Source organism: Ailuropoda melanoleuca, chromosome 10 (assembly GCF_002007445.2).
Source record: "Ailuropoda melanoleuca isolate Jingjing chromosome 10, ASM200744v2, whole genome shotgun sequence".
Classification (NCBI taxonomy): Eukaryota; Metazoa; Chordata; class Mammalia; order Carnivora; family Ursidae; genus Ailuropoda; species Ailuropoda melanoleuca.
In genome coordinates, this window is record NC_048227.1 from 108,028,513 (window position 1) to 108,048,038 (window position 19,526).

The following is a 19,526-nucleotide window of genomic DNA, read 5'->3' on the forward strand; positions in this document are numbered from 1 at the left end:
CTGTGCCACCCAGGCGCCCCTCAATTCTTGGTTCTTATGTGTTTGTCCAAGTGTTAGTCTTCTCTCAGCTGCCCTCTGTTCTTGACTTGTCTGGACCCCATGGTCTATGTCTAAGAAACCACAGCTTCCTGGCCTTCCAGCCGTGCTTGCTCTGGGAAAACCTGCAAACATCATTTAATTGAGCAAACTAACTCCTATCCCTCCCCTTGCCGTGCATGCGCTAGAGCGGTCAGCCAGCACTGGATTGCTGCTGTGACTAACAGGTGGGTACCTGCCTCATCGAGGGTCTAAGCAGGCCGTGAGTCCTCTTCACTCAGATCTCCTTGGCTGCGCTCTAGCCTTCTACCTCTCCTGTTTCCCGCGCTGTCAGCCGCCGGCCCTGTCTCTTTCTTCACTGAAAATATGAGCATCAGGTCCAGACTTTTTGCGTCTTCCCCTGCGGATCTATCACTCAGCTCAGAAAAAGCTGCCCTGCGTCTGTATGTAACCGTACCTCCCTCCTTCCTGCTTTGGTGGAGGATTCTCTGTCTTGTCCAAGAATAGTCATTTTCTCTGGGTTTTGCCCTCCAGGTATTCTCAGCTCCTTAGCCATTTGCTGTGTCTTTGGCCTCTCCCTTGCTATTGGTTCTTTTCTAGAGCATAGAAATGTGTTTGTATCTTTCTCAAGGAGAAAGCTGTTTTCCTTAACTCATTCCATGCTTTTAATACCACTCAATTTTTTTCCCTCACAGTCGAATTTTGAAAGAACGTGTATGTCTTATTTCTTATGTTCTAGGCACCCTTTAATACATTAACATCTTATATCCACTTAAATTCGTCTTAAATCTACTACATCTGAGGACTTTCCTTTGCTGGGGTCAAGAAGAATCTCCTTACTGAGTATATTTTAGTTTTTACCTGTGTTAGTTCTTAACTTAGTTGTTTTTTGTGGCATTTGACATTCTTAATTCCTCCCTTCTTTCCTGAAAATCTCCCTTGATTTTTGGGACTTTTTTCTGTTCTCTTTTCTTTTTTCCTTTTGAGCACTCTTTGGTTTCTTTCACATGATCTTTTTCCTCTACACCTGACTTAAATCCTTGGTGTATTATCCAGTAGCTCTCATTCTGTGTTCTCTCCCTGGGTGACCTTAATTATACCGGTAACTTCAGCCCTGTATCCTTGATCCGTTTCACGAGCTTCAGACCCATGTGTGACCCTGCCTGCTGGACTGATCTTGCTTATGGGGACTGCTGCTTATCCAAGCAAGAAATCTGAGAGTTGCCTGGACCTTGCTCTTCGTTCTCTGCATCCAGTCAGTCACCTGGTTCTGTCTGGCAGCTCTGTAGCTGAGCTAAGGAGGTTCTCTGCTGCCCTCTTACCCTAAGCTGAGCTATTTCTTTTGCAGGTTGCTTTACCCCTTCCTTCTCTCCAGTCTCCCCTTTGCTTGTGTCCCTCACCATCTTCCTGAAGTCCTTTCTCTGCTGTGCTCCTAGTTTGGTGTTCATAATACACGTCTGCTCTTGTTCCTTCATTTTCTTTAAATATTTCAGTTGACTCAGTGTCTTAAAATTTCCTGCACCAACCTACCCTAGATCAACCTCCTTGTCTTTTTTGTGTTTTTTAAAAACAACTTTATTGAGGTGCAATTGACCTACAGTAAACTCAGTATACCGAAATGTACAGTGTGTTACATTTTAACACATTTGTGCAACCTTGAAACAGTCAATGTCCTTGACCCTTGAAAGCTTCCTCAAACCCCTTTGTAACACCCTCCCCCACCACACATCCTGGGGCCACGTGTGTATATAAGAGCCGTACACGTGGGATCCTGCCACACAGACTCTCTGTTCTTTTTTGATCTGGCTGCATTCATTCAGCATAACACATTTGGATTCGTCATATTGTCCTTTGTACTAATAGTTCATTCTGTCTTTCCCTGTGTAGTGTCTACTGTATGGATATGTGACAGTTTGTTTAGTCGCTCATCTGTTGATGAGCATTTGGCTTGTTTCCAGTTTTCTAGTATTATAAATAGGGCTTCTGTGAGCATTCACGTACACGTCTTTGCTTGGGTCTGTGCTTTTCTTTTGTGAAAATGCCTACAGATGGGTCATGTGGTAGGGGTACTAACTCTAAAACATTACTAGACTACTTTCCAAAGTGATTGCACAATTTACAATCCCATCAGCAGACTGTGAGACTGTTGTTATACCTATAATTCATTCAGTCTGCTTGAAGAAGCTTGAGTGAGCCAGAAGTATTTTTCCTGTATTTATTCAAATAAACCTCCAGTGGCAAAAATACGTTGGCCTATGCACTACATAAAATCATGTCACATGCTGCTGCTGAGCTGCGCATAGCAAGTGTGTAATTTGAGTCCTGCTCCCAGCAAGCATGCTATAAATGGTAGAAATCTGGTGACAAAATGTCAACACGTATTTAGAATAATAAACAGTTGTTTTTGTAAGTAAATGTAATGCCATTTCACATGAGTATCTGAAGGTCTAGCTTCTAAAGTAGTTTAATAAACAATTTGTGGAATATTTAAAAATTAAAAATAAATACAAATTTTCATGTGTAGTTTCATTTTATTAGCTTTGAGATATTAAATAGCGTGAAAGAATTCCTGCAGTAATCAATAGTTGTGAAGCGGGTTTAAACATAATTATGAGTGACCATATTTTACTTACATCTCTGCCAAAAAATTAAACTTTAAACCACATTTTGTAGTTGTTTTTAGGATAAACGCATGACATAATATTTCATTTTTTTTAACAGAACAAAACTCCTCTAGTCAATGAGAGCCTGAGAAAGTTTTTAAATACGAAAGATGGTAAGATATTTAGTTTGATCNTTTAACAGAACAAAACTCCTCTAGTCAATGAGAGCCTGAGAAAGTTTTTAAATACGAAAGATGGTAAGATATTTAGTTTGATCTTGTTTATTTTTGTCTGTCTCTGAATTTTCAAATCTTGACTCTAGGAGAGATGAGTTTCAGATTTTTTTTTTAAATATTTTATTTATTTATTAGAGAGCACATGGGTTGGAGCACATGGGTTTTATTTATTTATTAGAGAGCACATGGGTTGGAGGGGCAGAGGGAGAGAGAGAGAGTAGACTTCCCTCCCAGTGGGGAGTCCGACACAGGGAGCTGGACACGGGGCTCGATCCCCAGACCCTGAGATCGTGACCTGGAGCCAAAGGCGGACACTTAACTGACTGAGCCCCAGGTGCCCCAAGGAGTGTCAGATGTTTTTTGAAGTCTGTGACTCTTAGAGGTTTTCATTTTAAGATTGTATTTTATTGTACAACTGTTAAGTTGTTTTGAATATTCTTGGTCATGCGAAATTGTTGGTTAAAACCAGTTTTACTATAAGAAGCAAAATACTTGAATCCACTTATGAAATGTCATGTTGTTTTAGTAATAGCTTCAAACAGATGATCCTAACGAAAACGAGACTGAGATTTTCGTTACTGGTGTTCTTCAAAGATAAATTTATGATTTAAGCAATTTAGAAGCCTCTTTTCTTCAGTGAATGTGTTACTCCTACTTGGCGGTGTTAGGGAAGGGGCTTCAGGGCTCTCACGGGTGTGCTCTCTGCCTCACGTCCCGCAGGCCGGCTGGCGGCGAGTCTCGTTGCAGAGTTTCTCCAGTTTTTCAATCTTGACTTCACCTTGGCCGTTTTTCAGCCTGAAACCAGCACAGTAAGAGTCATGATTTTTTACATCTATACTTTGAAACCATCCTTGATACAAATGAGTTCATTATAACCTGAAACGTAACAGAATTTGACACTTTATGGGGTCTTGCATATAGATTATTTTTTGTAGTTGATTATCTGTTTTTTTTTTTTTAAAGCCATCTGAGCTGTAGATAGCTGGTACCCATGCTGCTTCGTAGAACTTTGAAAGGAGTGTTTTGTAGAATTAATATGTTCTGATGTCAGACTGCATCCACTCGTGGAGACTTTGATGTAGAGACTTGGTTAAAAGAAATATATAATTTTATATGGGCATTTTATTCATTAGAAAAATGAGTTTAAAGGTATCTTTAAGTTCCAAAAATATTTTTCTTTAATCTCTAAAACTAATTTGCATACTTTTGTGCATTTATATCTTCTTCCCCAGTTTCAAGGTCTTGAAGGTCGAGAGAATTTAGCCCGAGATCTAGGTATTATTGAAGCAGAAGGTACTGTGGGTGGACCTTTATTATTAGAAGTGATCAGACGTTGTCAGCAGAAAGAAAAAAGGGCAGCCAATGGGGAGGTAAGTGTAATGCTAGTCTCTGTTATCTTTTTCTATTTTAATTATTGGCTACTTAGTGTAGCCATGCGGAGTTTTGCATACATAGTGAATCAAAGTTTCAGTGGAAAGAAGCTGTTCTTTAAAAACAAAACAAAACACACTCAGATCATATAAATGCACATTTTGATGACAATTGGAGACATGGCTGCTGAGTCTGATGCCGTGCTCGTGCTGCAGATGGACACTCAGGAGCGCTGGGGTCAGGGGTCAGGGGTCAGGCCGTGCGGGACCAGCTGCAGCTCCTCCACCAACAAGCCTTTGGCTTTGGAGGTGCAGGCCCCGCCCCGGCTCCCCCTGTGTGGAATGGGGAGAGCGGGCCGCCTCCTGGGCATTGTGAGGCTTGAGGCACAAGATAGTGCGTGTCAAGTGCGGAGAACACTCAACTCCTTAGTTATTGTCTTGTTACCATTTTAAACAAAATAGGGCTGAATTAGAGGCTAACTGATAAGTTTTTGAACTTAAGGGCTTTTTAAAACTAGACTTAAAGCTGTTGAAGCTGTTGATTGTACTTAGTTTGTAAACATTTTCAAACTTCCGTTTTCTTGATTAGCTACTGCCTCTCTTGCTCCTTCTCTTTAGAAATCTGCAAATGAGATTAAGTGTGATTTCTAGTTACAAGTGTTAGTTTTACATAGAGATACTGTTTGACAGACGTGGACCATGTGATAGCTGTCTCAGACACCCAGTTAAGCATGTGCTTGTAGTCACTGGTTTTAAGTAAGAATGTGGGGGGAGGGGGTTGTGTACTTACTGCGCTCTGTGTGGAGAGTCTCGGAGCATGTTTTCTATTAGAGTCTTGGAACGTCAGGAGAGCCTAACTGAACACCTATTGCATGTAGGGCATAGCAAATAGGTGCTTTGAATGAAAAGATAAGATATTTCATAGACTAGAAAATTGAGAGTTACTAAAGATAAAATATGTTCCCATAAGGAAATGGACATGTAAGTGATGGCTTATGATCATGGAGTGTACAGTAAATGGTTAGTACTGCACGTTTTAGGAGTCAAATCAGTTTTAGTTAAAGGGGAGCAGTGGTTTTTCAAGTGGAAATTTTGTTAAACTCAGTCTTTTTTTTTTTAAGATTTTATTTATTTATTTGACAGAGATAGAGACAGCCAGCGAGAGAGGGAACACAAGCAGGGGGAGTGGGAGAGGAAGAAGCAGGCTCACAGCAGAGGAGCCTGATGTGGGCCTCGATCCCATAACGCTAGGATCACGCCCTGAGCCGAAGGCAGACGCTTAACCGCTGTGCCACCCAGGCGCCCCTGTTAAACTCAGTCTTAATGTGAGAGTGGATGAGAAGACTGGGAAGGTGTACTAAGAAGGCTGCCAGGAGCTGGGGCCAGGAGCAGGGTGCTGTGGCTGGGCGCTGGGCTGGGTGCTGGAGTGGGAAGGGGGGTGCTGTGGGGAACGGGGCACTGTAGCAGGAAGCAGGGGGTTGTGCTGCAACAGGGGTGTGCCTTGGGTGAGAAGGGGGTGCTGCAGCAGAAAGTGGGATGTGGCGGGGGGTGGGGGTTGCTGCAGCAGCTCTTGGGTTCAGCTCTCCGCGGTGCTGGCGGCCCCCTTCTCTGGTGTGCCTTTCTTTAGCATATGAGTATGAGCGTGGGCTCTGAGCTGGGATGCTTGGGGTCATGTCCCAGCTCTGCCATGTCCTGTGTGTGACTCCGAAGTCACTTAACCTCCATGTGCTTTAAATTTGTCACTCATGAAATGGGGATGATGGAAACAACAGCCTTGCGGGTGGTGGTGACAACTGAGGGGAGTCAGGGTAGGGAAGCTTTGCGTGTTAGGGATCTACAAGTATTTGCCTTTATCATCGTTTGTCTCTTGTTTTGTTCTCGTTACTGTCTGAGGACTCCCTCGGTCGCTCTCAGTCCGTCCCCAGCGTGAAACCAGACCTCCAGGTCTTCAACACAGACCCTTGCTTGTCTAGCTCACTAACATGTTTGAATCCTTCATTCTAGCAAAGTGGAAGTTGCAAAAGGTGAAAAATCTGCGTCCTCCCAAATAACCACCCAGTTCCAGTTCTTGCTGCAGATGCCTCTGTTTGTGTGGATTGTGCTTCTGTGACTCCTCGGTTTCAGTCTGAGGAGCTGTCTCTCTGCCTGTGCCCTCGGGTCAATCCTTCTGTCAGGAAGGAGTCTCTCTCCCTCCTGTACCTGCAGCTCGCTGTGGAAGAAGGCAAGCTCGATTACCGGAAAGCTCTCGGTTTGCTGCTAGACAGAGCGTCTGCCTCAAACTGAGACCCACTCAGAGATTTCTTGTCTAGTTGGGTTGATCTGAAAATGAAAACTCAATAAATGTATTGTTTGTATGTCTTTCTGATTGGTGGACCCGAAGCCTCGCCAGTCAGTTTTACCCTAGTTCAGAGCTGGGTTTTTGGCAAACGGACACAGGAGAAGATCTTTATAGCTTCAAGAGATCATTGTTTTACTTCTTTAAAGTTTGAAACCATTATGAAATACCCATTCTTTGCTGCATTTCCCCTCTTCATATTGGGGTATGTCATTTTAATTGGTTGTGTGTCTATGTAAACACACATAAATCAATGGTCAAATTCATATTTAAAATAGGGAACTGATAGGTGTCCATTTAGGCTTTTCCATCTTCACTAGTCTTTATATCTTTGAGGGGAAACCTGTCCTTAGGTTTTATTAACCTTTGACTTCTGATGCTGGAGAAGAACCCTAGCTGTGGATTCAGCCCATTGAACTCAGTTAGTGATGCTTGTACCAAAAGCGCATTTTCAAACCACCTTAATCAGGTTGCAGTGCCCCATGTCCTTTACCATGACTTTGAGTTGATTTTGCAGTGTTGGGTGTTCCCTAGCGTGGAGAATCACAGCACTTGTTGTTTGCTGTGCTGCCCCGGGTCAGCCCCCTTCGTCCCCGTGAGCACCTTGCAGTCACTCCGGTCCTGCTCCCCAGCACCTCTGCTGACGCCGTCAGCAGTCAGTCTGCACCCTTCCTGCTTGCTGACCTCATTTTAAAGCTCAGCCCTTTATCTGGTTCTTTCCTCTTTAAAAATTGCAGTCACTGTGTAATGGCAACTAGATAGTTTCCAGATTCCTCAGCCTTGATGTTAAGATCCTGCACGATGTGGTGCCTACTTGTCTTTCTAGCCTTGTGCCTTTTTTTGAAATGTGGAACCTTGTGCTTCAGCCAGATTTGCTTGTACTTGAAAGTGGCTTTTGCTTTCTTGCCTTCTCCTCCTCTGCTTTCCACCTGAAATGGTGCATCATCCCCATACCCAGCTGTGGAATGTTGTCGTTTACAGTCTGTCTGCCACTCTGCCTTCTGGGATGATTCCTCTTGTTCCGCCTCCCTCCCTCTCTGGGGGAAGCTGTGTAGCTGAGTGCCTGGCTCTTCGGGGCTCTGCGGTTGCCTGGCCCTCCCCACATCATCCCTTGGCTGGGGACGAGGGCTTGGTCTCACCTTTCTATCCTTTGCAGAGTCCGACCCAACAGGGATTCTTCTTCTTTTCTTTTTAAAGATTTACTTATTTATGTTAGAGAGAGAAAGCACACATGGTGGGGAGGGGCAGAGGGAGAAAGAATCTGAGTGTGGAGCCCCAACAAGGGGCTGGATCCCATGACCCTGAGATCATGACCTGAGCTGAAACCAAGAGTTAGACGTTCAACCAACGGAGCCCACCCAGGCTCCCAGTGGGAAGCTTTTGTACTTTTATACAGAGGACGTACTCCTTTGGAAGATGAATTTGTGAAGGTTAGATGGTAAAATTGGAAGAAGTTCAAAGACTGGAAGAAGTGAAATCCACGAGAAGGCAAATCTAGACAGGAATGGTGGCAGTAAATGCAGAAACAAATGGGCAGGTAAAGATTCCCCTTTAAAGGAAGAAGCAACAAGACTTGGTAAAATTAATATTATGGCAGAGGGTTCGGGTCTCAGAGGGCAATAAGGGAAGAAGAAAACTTTGCGAAGGTGAGATAAGGTTTTCAGCCTGGGAGAGCACGATGCCGCACCAGAAGTCACGTGGCTGGAGGGAGGAGCAGAGGGTGTGAAGAGTAGCACATTTTCATGTTTAAAGAGCTGTAGTCATCAGTAGGATTTTTATAAGCAAAATAACCGATATTTAAGATGCACACAGTGCACAGAGCTGGTAACGATGTAGTGGATGAATTTTAGGGGGTCGTTTCCATTCAAGAAACGTTTAAACATCTCTCCTTGTGTTTAGCATAGTGCTGAGAAGTGACCGGCGCGTGCCCTGAAGCTGGTGGTTGTGTGTGACACTGCCGTGCTGTGCGGTGCCGTGCGGTCCTGTGCGGTCCTGTGTGGTCCGGGGCCATGCGGTGCGGTGCGCGGCGGTTTGGTGACGTGGCTGGATGAGCCCCCGTGCTCTAAGAGATGAGAAAATAGCATGAGTGTGCAGAGGAGGGAGGGGAGTATGGTCCTTTGAAGAGGGTGACGTGTCTCAGGAGAGCCGCTGTTTGATATTCTGGGGACAAAGTGAAGGAGGCAGCGAGTCCAGAGAAGGGTAAAAGAGTAGATGTGTGCGAATCACAGGGCGGGCCTGGCACTGACCGCTGGGTCCAGGCAAGAGGTTCGTCTGGGGCATGTCGGACCCACAACTGAGCAGCGGCCTGTTCAAGGTGACTGAGTCAAATACTTAGGTAATTAGAATCTAAGTGTGTTTTGTTTTGTTTTTGTTTGGGTAAAATTGGGGAGAATCTAGTAATAATATTTACAATGTTTAGAAAGAGTTAAAAACACCGATATTGTGTAGTGGTTTTAACTGCTAAAATTCTGTTGAGGCATAATAGTATATTTATGTTTGTTTTTAAATATGTTTTAATCTTAAACTGTGAAACGTTTTAGGGTGCACTAGATCTATGTGATGTACATTCTCCACCAAAGTCACCAGAAGGCAAAACAAGTGCTCACAGCAGTCCCAGTAAGGTGAGTGGGCCGCGGGCATGAGGGCTTCTGCGCTCAGACTGCACCGGGCTCTGCTTTTCTCTCCCTCGTCTTCCTTGTTCCAGGTCTTGTGTTGTGATGCAAGTGCTGCCTAGTTTCTTGAAATTGCTTTTTTCCCCTTGGTGACGCATACATTTAAAGCAATTATTTCACTTTATTGGCGTAGTGTGTTGAATTTTGTGTCATAGAAAGGAACGCACTATTGAATTACAGAATTGTGGGATATTTGAACTCATTTGGTACTTTGAAAATTTTCTTCCTCAATTGACAAGGGAACTTACTTTTCTTTTATAAATTCCTAGCTTGAGGATACTAGGTTCCAGACTCTTATTCCAGAATATTGTTGTGTTAATTATTGTAGATGGATGACCAGTTTAGAATTGTAAATTAGAGTGGTTTTTTATATTAATGAGCTATTTTGAGGATTTATAAGAAAATATGTGTGCTCTGGGTGTGTGTGGGGGTGTGTGTGTGTGTGTGTGTGTGTGTGGTTTACGGGTTAAAGTTAAGGCCTTCTGACTGCAGGGATTTGCCATACTGGAGAAAAATGCTGAGTGGGACACTGGAATTTGAAGTCCAGGATCACAGGAACGGGTAGAACATGATTGTTAGGGGATATGTTGTCTCGTGACTGGTTGCAGCGCCCTGTGCGTTGGTAGAACCAGCCAGTCCTACCCAAGGATGGCTTGGGGTCAGGTTGGGTTGTGACTGTGCCGTGATTTCCATTTTGCAGGATGAGGTGATGCCGTGGAGCACGCATTACGAGCACGCTGGTGTCGCAGTAGCTTGTGGGCACAGTTGTACTTCTTCAATTAGGTGACTTCTAGAGGGTTTCTCTCTCTTTCAGATGCCTGGGCCCACACCAGTGAGCGGTCCCTGTTTTGTTGCTGGATCTTTGATGGCATTGCTCCTTTTCATTTTTTCAATTTGGAAATCGAAGGATTTTATGCTTTATTTCCAGCCGAGGGAAGAGACCATCATGCTGTCTGTAGTTGTCCCTTCTCTCTGAGATCTAGTTAGCCTTCCCTGTGGAGAGGGTTTCCCTTGATGCTCATGCACGGCTGTCACCGTGGTTCAGAGAGATCAAGGTCGTGAATAAATTTAAAAAGTCCCTTTAAATAAATTGTCAGATATAGGAGCCTTAGTAAAAAAGCTTTGCTTTCTGTGAACATGTCTGGCTCTGAAGAGGTTAAAATTCATGCATATTCCAAACTATCAGTACCTATAGCATTGAGCTATTTGGAAGGTCTCTTTTTAGCAAATTATGATTTTGTAAAGCGTATGAACAATACGAACCTTCTACATGTGGTGTGTCTTCAGGATAACAGATTAAAGCCTTTGACAGATTTTTTTCTACACAAATTTTATTTTCAGGATCTAAGAATTATAATGAGAATCTTTTAAGTCAGTTAGGAAATGGTGCCTTAAATACAGAGAAGTGCTGGTAGTTTTAAAGGTGGATTTGGAGAGCAGTAAGCTGTCCTCGGCTGTCCCCTTGTGCTCACCATCTCCTGTCACCTTCCCGTGTGACAGGGAGGCCCATGGGGGCGGTGGCTGAGCCCGCAGGGCCACGGCTGACTTGTGTCAAGGGGAGCCTTCTGGTGGCAGGGGAGCTGCAGTTCCCTGTAGTTCTGAGGATGTGGATTGGGGGCTTCACCTTTTTCTTGTCAGCTGTCTTTTCTGTCTCAGTCTTTGAATCATCTTTGGCTCTCAGGGTACCTGGTCAGGCTGGGCTCCCACAGAGACCACTCGGGGCTTTGGGACATTGTGGCCAAGCCAAGGGTCCAGCCCGACCCCCAGGAACCTGCTTTGTGTGCTCCCGAGCAAGGCCAGGCGAGGCCAGGACAGCTGTTAGGGGAGGCTGCTCCAGAGGCCAGGACTGGCTTTGCCGCAGACGCAGACCGAAGCGTAGTTCTGCACTCGGCTTCCTTGGGGCAGGGCGGGGACGTGGACTGAGCCACTGCAAGGCGTGGTAGTTCTGCGCAGGGTGAACCACTGGAGGAGAAGAGAATTAACGAACGAGAAAAAAAATTGTGGATTTCAGAAAGGAACTTACTGATTAGGTTTTCCATTCTTAAGAGCTTTTCTTTTCTTTTTCTTTTTTTTAAGATTTTATTTATGTATTTGACAGAGAAAAAGCAGAGGGAGTGGCAGGCAGAGGGAGAGGGAGAAGCAGACTCCCTGTTCAGCGGGGAGCCCAATGCAGGACTGAATTCCAGGACCCTGGGATCATGACCCAAGCTGAAGGCAGACGGTTCACCATCTGAGCCACTCAGGCACCCCCTTGAGAGCTTTTCTACTAGGAAACTTTATTAGTTTGGTTATGAATTAGTTTCTTTGTAAAGATTTATACTTTTTGGTAAAATGTCATTTTATTCTCATGCTCAGATACCAAGGTATAAAGGACAAGGTAAGAAGAAGACAAGCGGGCAGAAGTCTGGTGCCAAGGTAACATGCATGAGGGCGGAGGGAAAACGCAGCCTGGGCCACAGCAGACCGCCAGCTCTGCGGGCCTCCCAGCGGGTGCTGAATCGCTGTTGGCCCAGGGTTTGGTGTTCTGTGCCAGTGTCACTGTCTTCTGGCTGTAATCAGAATATGATCAAGCCACGGGGCATAAAGCAAAAAGTAATTTGACTTTCCGATTTTTATCCAGGTGAAAATCATACTGTTGGATTTTAAAAATGTGCTGTCAGTTTTGAGAATTCCTTGTTTTGTTGGCAATAAAGTTGAAAATATTTTTTTCTTTTGGAATGGATGGTCATCTACATATTCTTACCGTTATGATTTTTATCTGAGATAAATAGAGTATCAAACTACTTTTTGGATAGGTTTCAATTGATAAATTAAAGGCTAAACTGAGTTTCTTTCAAGACATTTTTGATGGTGGTGAGCATTCGGCAGCGTATTGGACCATTGCACGTTGATTAGCCTCCCCTTGAAGCCCTGGCTCAGAGGAGACCCACGGGGACACGCAGGGCTGGGCGAGCTGATTCTGCAGTGATGAGGCCTCGGCTGCTTTTTTCCCCTCCCCAAAACATGACAAAAATCAACTAAGCCAGTAGATTAGCTGCTTTTAAAATCTAAATATTACAGGTCTTAGAAGCACTACTGTCAGTATATCTCTCACACTTGTTTAGAATAAGATACTTAAGATATTTAATTTAAATTATTTAATTTTAGTGCTGTGAGAATCTTCGGTTTATTGAATCTTAGTTTATGTATAGACCTTCAAAATTAAAGGGTTTTTAAAAATTGTATTTGCTGTTTTAGCTGGCTTTAGTTCTAGTGGCTTCACTGGTGAATTCCTGTTCCATTTGTTCACGTTATTTTTATGTGTTATTATTTTTTTATTTTTTATTTTATCATTATTTTATGCACGAGAAGACATTCTCGAGTGTTATTTAGCGAGTATGTGTGACCACTTAGCTAGTATGAGCCGCCGTGTGGAGGGCTGCGGGCAAGACAGTGTCGTTGTGGGCCCCACTGCAGCAGGTGACAGTCTAATGGGAGAGGTGAGACCCACCTTAAGAAAGATGACTAAGAATATAAAATGGCATATTTTTAAAGATACTTGTAATCAATTTCTTGGACTGAAATTTTTAAGAAAGTTAAAAGCATATTTCATAGTATTAAGTTTTTATCATTTATTGGTTAAAACATTTGGAAGTTTATACGTTGTCTAAACCAAAGCACATTAAAAGATGAATTTTCACTTTTCACCATGCAGCCATGTGGGCCCAGACTTTATCCCTTATTGTGTAGCGAGCAGGCCTCATAGGCTCCCCGACCTCGGGGGTGACTGAGGAATCCGGACGGGCCCCTGCTCTGGAATTGTAGGCTATCAGTTCGGCCCCTTTTATTTCGTTTTTTGTATTGTTGACCCAAGATACTTAGTCACTTTGAAACCTTTTTTTCCTTCTACTTCCTTGATTTTGTTTCTGAATTGCCTTTCTAAGTCTGTATCATACCCTTTCTAAGTCTGTATCATTGCCTGTTTCCAGCCTGGCGGATGAACCCGTGGCTCTTCATTCCTCAGCCTTTCTGCTTTGCCCCGTGCATGCAGTAGGTTTGCAGATCCTTAATAATCTCACATTCTTAACATCCTAATATTTGAATGCCAAGCTGCATGACGTGGTTGAGATACGCAGCAAGGCTCCATGGGGAGCCATTCACGGGGGAGCTGGGTGGCATCTCCCAGTTGTGTAAAGCTGCTAAGTGGTAACCCTGCCTGCCACGAGCCAGGCGTGCAATGTAGGGACCATGAGCAGGGTAGCAGGAGAGCCCAGGGCACTGAGCAAGGACTGTTGATGTGTCTTGTCACTTCTTTTGCATACAGGAAGGCACAGTGTTAATGGCTCATTCAGAGATCCTTGGCGGCTTTCAGAGAAGTTATATTCATATTAGAAAAGAACTTTAAAGATCACTCATGGGTGCGTGTGTGTGTATATAAATAGTTGATTTTTATCTGCTGTCATAAACCTGTCAACATGCAGAGCAAAATAGAAGGTTTTTGAAGGAATTTAAATTAGGTGCAAATGAAAGTTATGTTTCTGGATTTTTGTGACTGTCGTGAGACAGTAAAGGATGGATGGGAGAATTGGAGTACTCGGTGGAGAAGTATTCGGTGGGAGGGTGTTTCTTTAAACAGTCCAAGTACATACTAACACTCACTTCTGAGGTGTCCTCTGTAATGGTCTGTTTCGTTGTGAACCTTTTGTTCTATCAAACGTGGTGCCAGTTGTCTGAGGAAAAAATGTCACATCAAAAATGACAACAGACTTTTGGTAGGCTCTACTAACTTATTTAAGATGTTAGTTGTTTTTTGTTTTGATGGGAAAGGTCATCCTTTTTTGTAATCAGCTCTTAGGTGTTTTAAAACTAGTGTGTGTAGAGGTATTTTTTGCTTTGAGTTCCTAAAAAAGGATGTTTTTTAATTTGTTACTACTTGTTTTCAAAATTCTGGGTTAAGCCCAACTTGATGCTGATGGAGGGCGGTGTTGAAATCCATGATGTGTATATGTTTGGGGGTGGGAGGGAGGGCATATTTGTGGGTCTTTTCAGTCTCCTCAGGGCTTTCTGGATAAACCAAGCACTGTCATTCCCTTACACACCCACACACACACACCCATCCGGGGTGGATGAATACATCCATGGGTGAACAGCATTCCCAGCACTTAGCCCATGGCCCTTGTGCCTGGCCAGCTCCCAGGGCCTGGCTGCTTCAGATCCGAGACTGGACAGCGGGACTCTCTGCTGGCCCCCAGGCTGCTGGCTGGATTGGGTGATGGAGCAGAGCAGCTGTGCGGAGGGTTGTTTTCAAGTCTGGTGTCAGAGCCAGAGATACGGTGCATCTGCAGGAATCACAGGTGGTCGTAGATCATAGGGACAGAGGTTTTCTAGAAAAACTGAGTTTTTAGAGGAATTTAAATGTTTGTTTTGTGATTCTAGTATCCTACAGTGTTTACATTCTAGATGAATACATTTTAAATATATGTGTGTTAACAGCTGTGGTAAAATTGTTTAAATCATGGGTCAAGAAGAGACCTTTGTTGGGGTGGAAGAGGGGAGCTAGGGCCTTGAGGTGTGGGTGAGGAAGGGAGTTAATACCCATGCATTTTTAGAATACTTTTGTAAAACTGGGGTATTTCTTTAGCTTTGATGTTTCTCTGTTATGAGCTTGGAAAAACAAACTTATATCTTGTTTTTCGGTTCTTCAGATGCTGTAGTGATAATCCGTGTTTCGGCTCCTGGGAATTTATAGTTATTTTCACTGTGAAACGTCTTTCTCTGTGAGGCTTGTTTTCTGTTGATCTAGAAATGACTGAAATCCAGATGTGTAAGTGTACGCGTAGACCAGTAAGTGTGTACTAGAACTTTCTTGCAACTTTACACGAATTCACCATGAAGCTTTAGTCTTGAGATTGGTCCAGGGGAATTTAATGACTGCTTTCGTGCTGTTCAGTAGATATCTCGGTTTTCTGAAAGACAAACTTTATTATAGGTTTTAGTTACTTGTTATATGTAGGGCTGCTGTGACAAGGTGCACAAACTGGGTGACTTAAGACAGCAGACGTTTGGGTCTCGCGGTTCTGGAGGCTGCAGGTTTGGAATCAGGTATCTGCACAGCTGGCTCGTCCTGTGGGCTGGGAGGAAGTCTTGCCGGCGGTCCTAGGCGTTCCTTGCCTTGTAGACCCATCACCCCATCCCGCTGGCCTGTTCACATGTGTTCTCCCCGAGCGTCCTCTCTTGTTGGGTACCGGGCGCAGTGGGTTAGAGGCCTGCCTCCTGCAGCATGACCCATCGAAACTAGTTACATCTGTTGTACCCTTTGTGTAAGTAAGGGCACGCTCTGAAGCACGGGAGTTAGGGCTTCCTCTTCTGTCTGGGGAGACACTGTTTAACCCGTAACACCTGCTAAGTCCTGGGAGGCTGTCTGGGGAGTGAATTCCACGGCAAGCCTTTGTCTTACACACGTAAGCAGTAGTTACTTCCCTTCCTACCACCTAGATGTGGATAAACTGGAGCTAAGATTCAGGAGGAATCTAAATAGCTAAAATTAAGCACTGTTTGAAGTAAGTGTAACAACAAAAATCCCCAGACAATGCCTTAAAACGTAAGGTTTTTTAAACAGATCCCAGGTTTATGTTATGACTTGATTTCTTATTGCCCCCAAAATTTGGATTTCCTGCATGGAAATTGCTCTTAAAGTTTTATAATACTTGCATGTTAATTTATAGATGTTTTGATAAATCTTTCTCTTGGTGTGAATTTTTTTCTAACTGTAAAAAGTGGTTTGGAATTCAGTTTAGTGATTTCCTTAGTAACCCAACTGAGTAATGGTCCTTTTGGTAAACAAGTAGCCATAATTAAGACGACACATTTCTGTGTGGTTTAGAAATGGATTTTGAGAAGGGTTCCGAAACAGATCCAATGTTTTTAAATTTTACTCCCTAGATAACTAGAACTATAGTTTTAAAACAAACTAATTATTATTTTTAAAAATATATATTGTGCTGAACGTCAGGGTGTGCTTGTCCATGAAACTTGTCTTCCTCTAACTAGTCTGTGTTCCTATAGCAGAGGTCTTGCTGAAACCAGTCAAAAACTAGTCATGGATAGATGTTAGTAACTAAGTTTAGATAGTTCATCATGTGGACTTAGGTTATGTTGGTAATGTGTGAATTCGTGGGGAAGGCGGACTTTATTGGAATAATTACAGTTTTTGTTAAGTTGCATTACATGTACATTCCATTTTATTTCACACCAGTCTCTCCTCAGTTTTCTCAGGAGTGTTTTGATGGAGAGAGTAGATCTCTCAGGATCTATAATTGTGAATGGGTTTACATATCACAAGACTTGGTATTTATTTCCAAATGTATATGTCTTTGAAAATATATAAATCCAGTTTTCAACATTTATAAATCATAAATTATAGTGGGCATGAATCTAAGGAATATGTAAGTGGGTAGTGCTTTTCTCTGTATTTGATCATACCAGGAAAATTTCAAGAAAGTTGTTAAGAAGTTGTAAAATTTGTCTGCCCTTTGAAAATATCCTGTGTTGTCTAAAGGATGATAACTTGGTGTTAATGATAATTAACTTCTCTGTATTAATAACTTCCGGAACGTACAGCAGTGTACAGGGCCCTAGAAATTGTATACATGTGTCTTGTCTGCGGTCAGCTAATCTGGCCTCGACCTAGGGTGAAAGTGTGTGACCGTGCCTCTTCTCTCACACACACACACACACCCCATTCTGTCTCTGCACATCATGGAAGGGCAGTCCTCCTCCCCAGCTGCACATGCCTTCTTTCTTAGCTACTTGCAGTAGCCAGGTTTGGGGAAGACTGCTCTGGTTGAATTCTTGGGCACACTCCTCTCCTGCCTGTGAGTGTTCCGTTCCTTAGGCTCGCGATGAGTAGTCGAGTGTGGCCGGCCTGCCCCGTGCACCTTGCAGAGGAGTCTTCTTGCACACCGCGAGCGTCACACACACCAACTGCGTGACTGAATCTTCGGGAATTGTCCCTTTGAACCCACAGAAACTGTAATTTCATACGACTCAACTGAATAGCATGACATGTGTTTTAAGAGCTAAGCTCTGGAATCAGACTTCCGTATTGACCTGACCCTTTCACTTTCTGAGGACCTTGGCACGTGACTGAAATGTCTGCATGCCTCCTCTTCCATATCTGTGGAGAAACCAGAACCCGCTCCCCCACACCATAGGCTGCTTCTGAGGGTGAGGGGATAACCTGTGGAAGACGGGAAGGCTCCCCAGAAATGTCAGCTCCCTGTGTTGTGACCAGCATGGTTGTTTGTGTGTGCTGTTATTTCTGTGGTTGTGACGTAGACAGTCTGACCAAGCCTGGAGTAAAATGGCATTGTGCAGCAAGAAACGCACTGGGCTGTTTGTGCCAACATCACCAGATCGGCGGGACGGGCATAAAAATGCTTGAGTGTTTTGTATGATTCAAGATGCCCAGAGACCTCTAGGTGCACAGGTCCCTGGGCGTGAGAGGAAGTTACCTGAGAGTCTGAACACAGACCAGTGCTTTCAGTAGCCAGTCTACCTTTGGATGGCCATGGGAAAGGTGGCGTCTTTCACCTTGACACCTGCCATATTTGCACCAGGTGGAAAACTGTTTTTACTAATGGGCACTGTAGTACTTGGTTCATTTATGTAACTAATCTTCCTTCATTACTAGTAATGCCTTCTCCTTTCTGCAAGTTGGAAATTTACTAATTTTTAAGATAATTTTCAAAGGAGTGATGTGTACGTAAGACGAAATGCAGAAGTTGTTTATAAATGGGATAGGTAGAGATATTTCCATTTAGGAAGGGAGACGAAGAATGGCATAAACACATCACTGTTGACATTTTCTCCTTCAGAAGTTGGCCATGCTATGAACTCTGGGGGTGAACTGTTAGGTCCGGGGTTAGTCTCCCCCTCACGCACTTGGACACATAGACACAGATTTGTGTATGCTCATGTGACGTTTTGCTATTTAAAATAGCTTATTCATGTTTTATTTCACCAAGGAAACCTCTTCTCTTTCCCATTCTCTTTTTCTAGAAGGCCAGCAGTGATGCTAGTCAGAGTGACCCAAGTGTCTCCTCATCAGAACCAAAGAGCAAAAACGGCCTCCACCTGCTGGCCCATGAAACAAAAATTGGATCTTTCTTAAGTAACAAAAGTCTAGATGTCAAAGACAAAGCTGGTCTTTGTCCAGATGAAGATGATATGGAGGGGGATTCTTTCTTTGATGATCCCATTCCTAAACCAGAAAAAACTTACGGTTGGTGAGTAAACTATGTTTTTGATTATCAAACTAGAGTCTTAAAAATACAATTTCTAAGTATTTTATATTTGAAAAAGAGCACTGAATCTTTTGTAATTATTGAATATGTAAGTCTGATTTTCTGTCCTTAAAGCCTTTTAGGTTGTAAAACACTCCAGCGGGTAAAAACTGTAGACATTCATGGTTTCTGTAGGGAGGTGTAGACTGAGTGCTGTTCCAGGCACAAGCTGTGTAGTGAGAACACAGGCAGAGCCCCTACCTGCAGACACTCACCTTGTGGACAGATGAAACAGGAAGTAAGAATCCCACATGTCGTGTTGGGTGGATGCAGCCAGAGGGACGGGATCGAGTGGGGTGGGGGCAGGTGCGTGCTGTTTGGGCGGAGCGTCAGGTCAGGGAGGGCCCCGCTTCCAGGGGCTGCTTGAGCAAAGAGCCCAGGTTCCTGCGAGAGTCAGCCGGGTGGACACTGGGGCTGCCTGGAGCTCCGAGGAGAGGGGGCAGCGCAGCCAGAGGTGAGTGACAGGTCAGAGAACGGCTAGGAGCGGTTGTGGAGACGGACTCTGGTGGGGGTGGCATGGACTCTAGCAGGAGTGTGGCTTTACCCTGACGGACACTGGGAGCCCCGGGCTCTGAGCAGCAGAGTGACTAGCTCACCGGGCTGCTGGGTCTCCAGCTGGGAAGCTGTCAGGATTATCCAGGTGAAAGATGATGGCAAAAGTGGTGAGAAATAGGTGGTTTGGGGGTGTCTTTTGAGCTTAGATCCAAAAGGATTTGTTGCTAAGTGTTAAGAGAATAAAGTGACATCAAGGGAAGTTCAGGGTTTTCAGCTGAGTCACCAGAAGGTGGGAAACGCCGCTACACATGAAGCGTGGAGAGCAAGGTTGGGCTGCACAGGTGGGCCAGTTGGCAGTCTAGAACTCACTTCTGATGGGTCAGGTGTGGGAAGGTTGCTAATGCAAAGGTGAAGCCGGCTGCGGGGAAGGGGTCTAGGGATGAGGGGAGACGTCTC

General features: G+C 44.1%; 1 protein-coding gene across 5 annotated transcripts in view; it reads left to right on the forward strand.

Annotated features, from left to right (window-relative positions):
- Nucleotides 1-19,526, forward strand: part of CEP43 (centrosomal protein 43) — a 39,929-nt gene that overhangs the window by 11,247 nt on the left and 9,156 nt on the right. The window contains exons 3-8 of one of the 5 annotated variants that reach the window (XM_034669439.1): nt 2,842-2,896; nt 3,596-3,684; nt 4,108-4,245; nt 9,121-9,201; nt 11,608-11,667; nt 18,292-18,518. In XM_034669439.1, coding sequence (XP_034525330.1) covers nt 2,842-2,896; nt 3,596-3,684; nt 4,108-4,245; nt 9,121-9,201; nt 11,608-11,667; nt 18,292-18,518 — 650 coding nt within the window. The remainder of the gene's footprint in view (nt 1-2,841; nt 2,897-3,595; nt 3,685-4,107; nt 4,246-9,120; nt 9,202-11,607; nt 11,668-18,291; nt 18,519-19,526) is intronic. The other 4 variants (XM_002918698.4, XM_034669440.1, XM_034669442.1 and 1 more) reach the window with 4 other exon arrangements.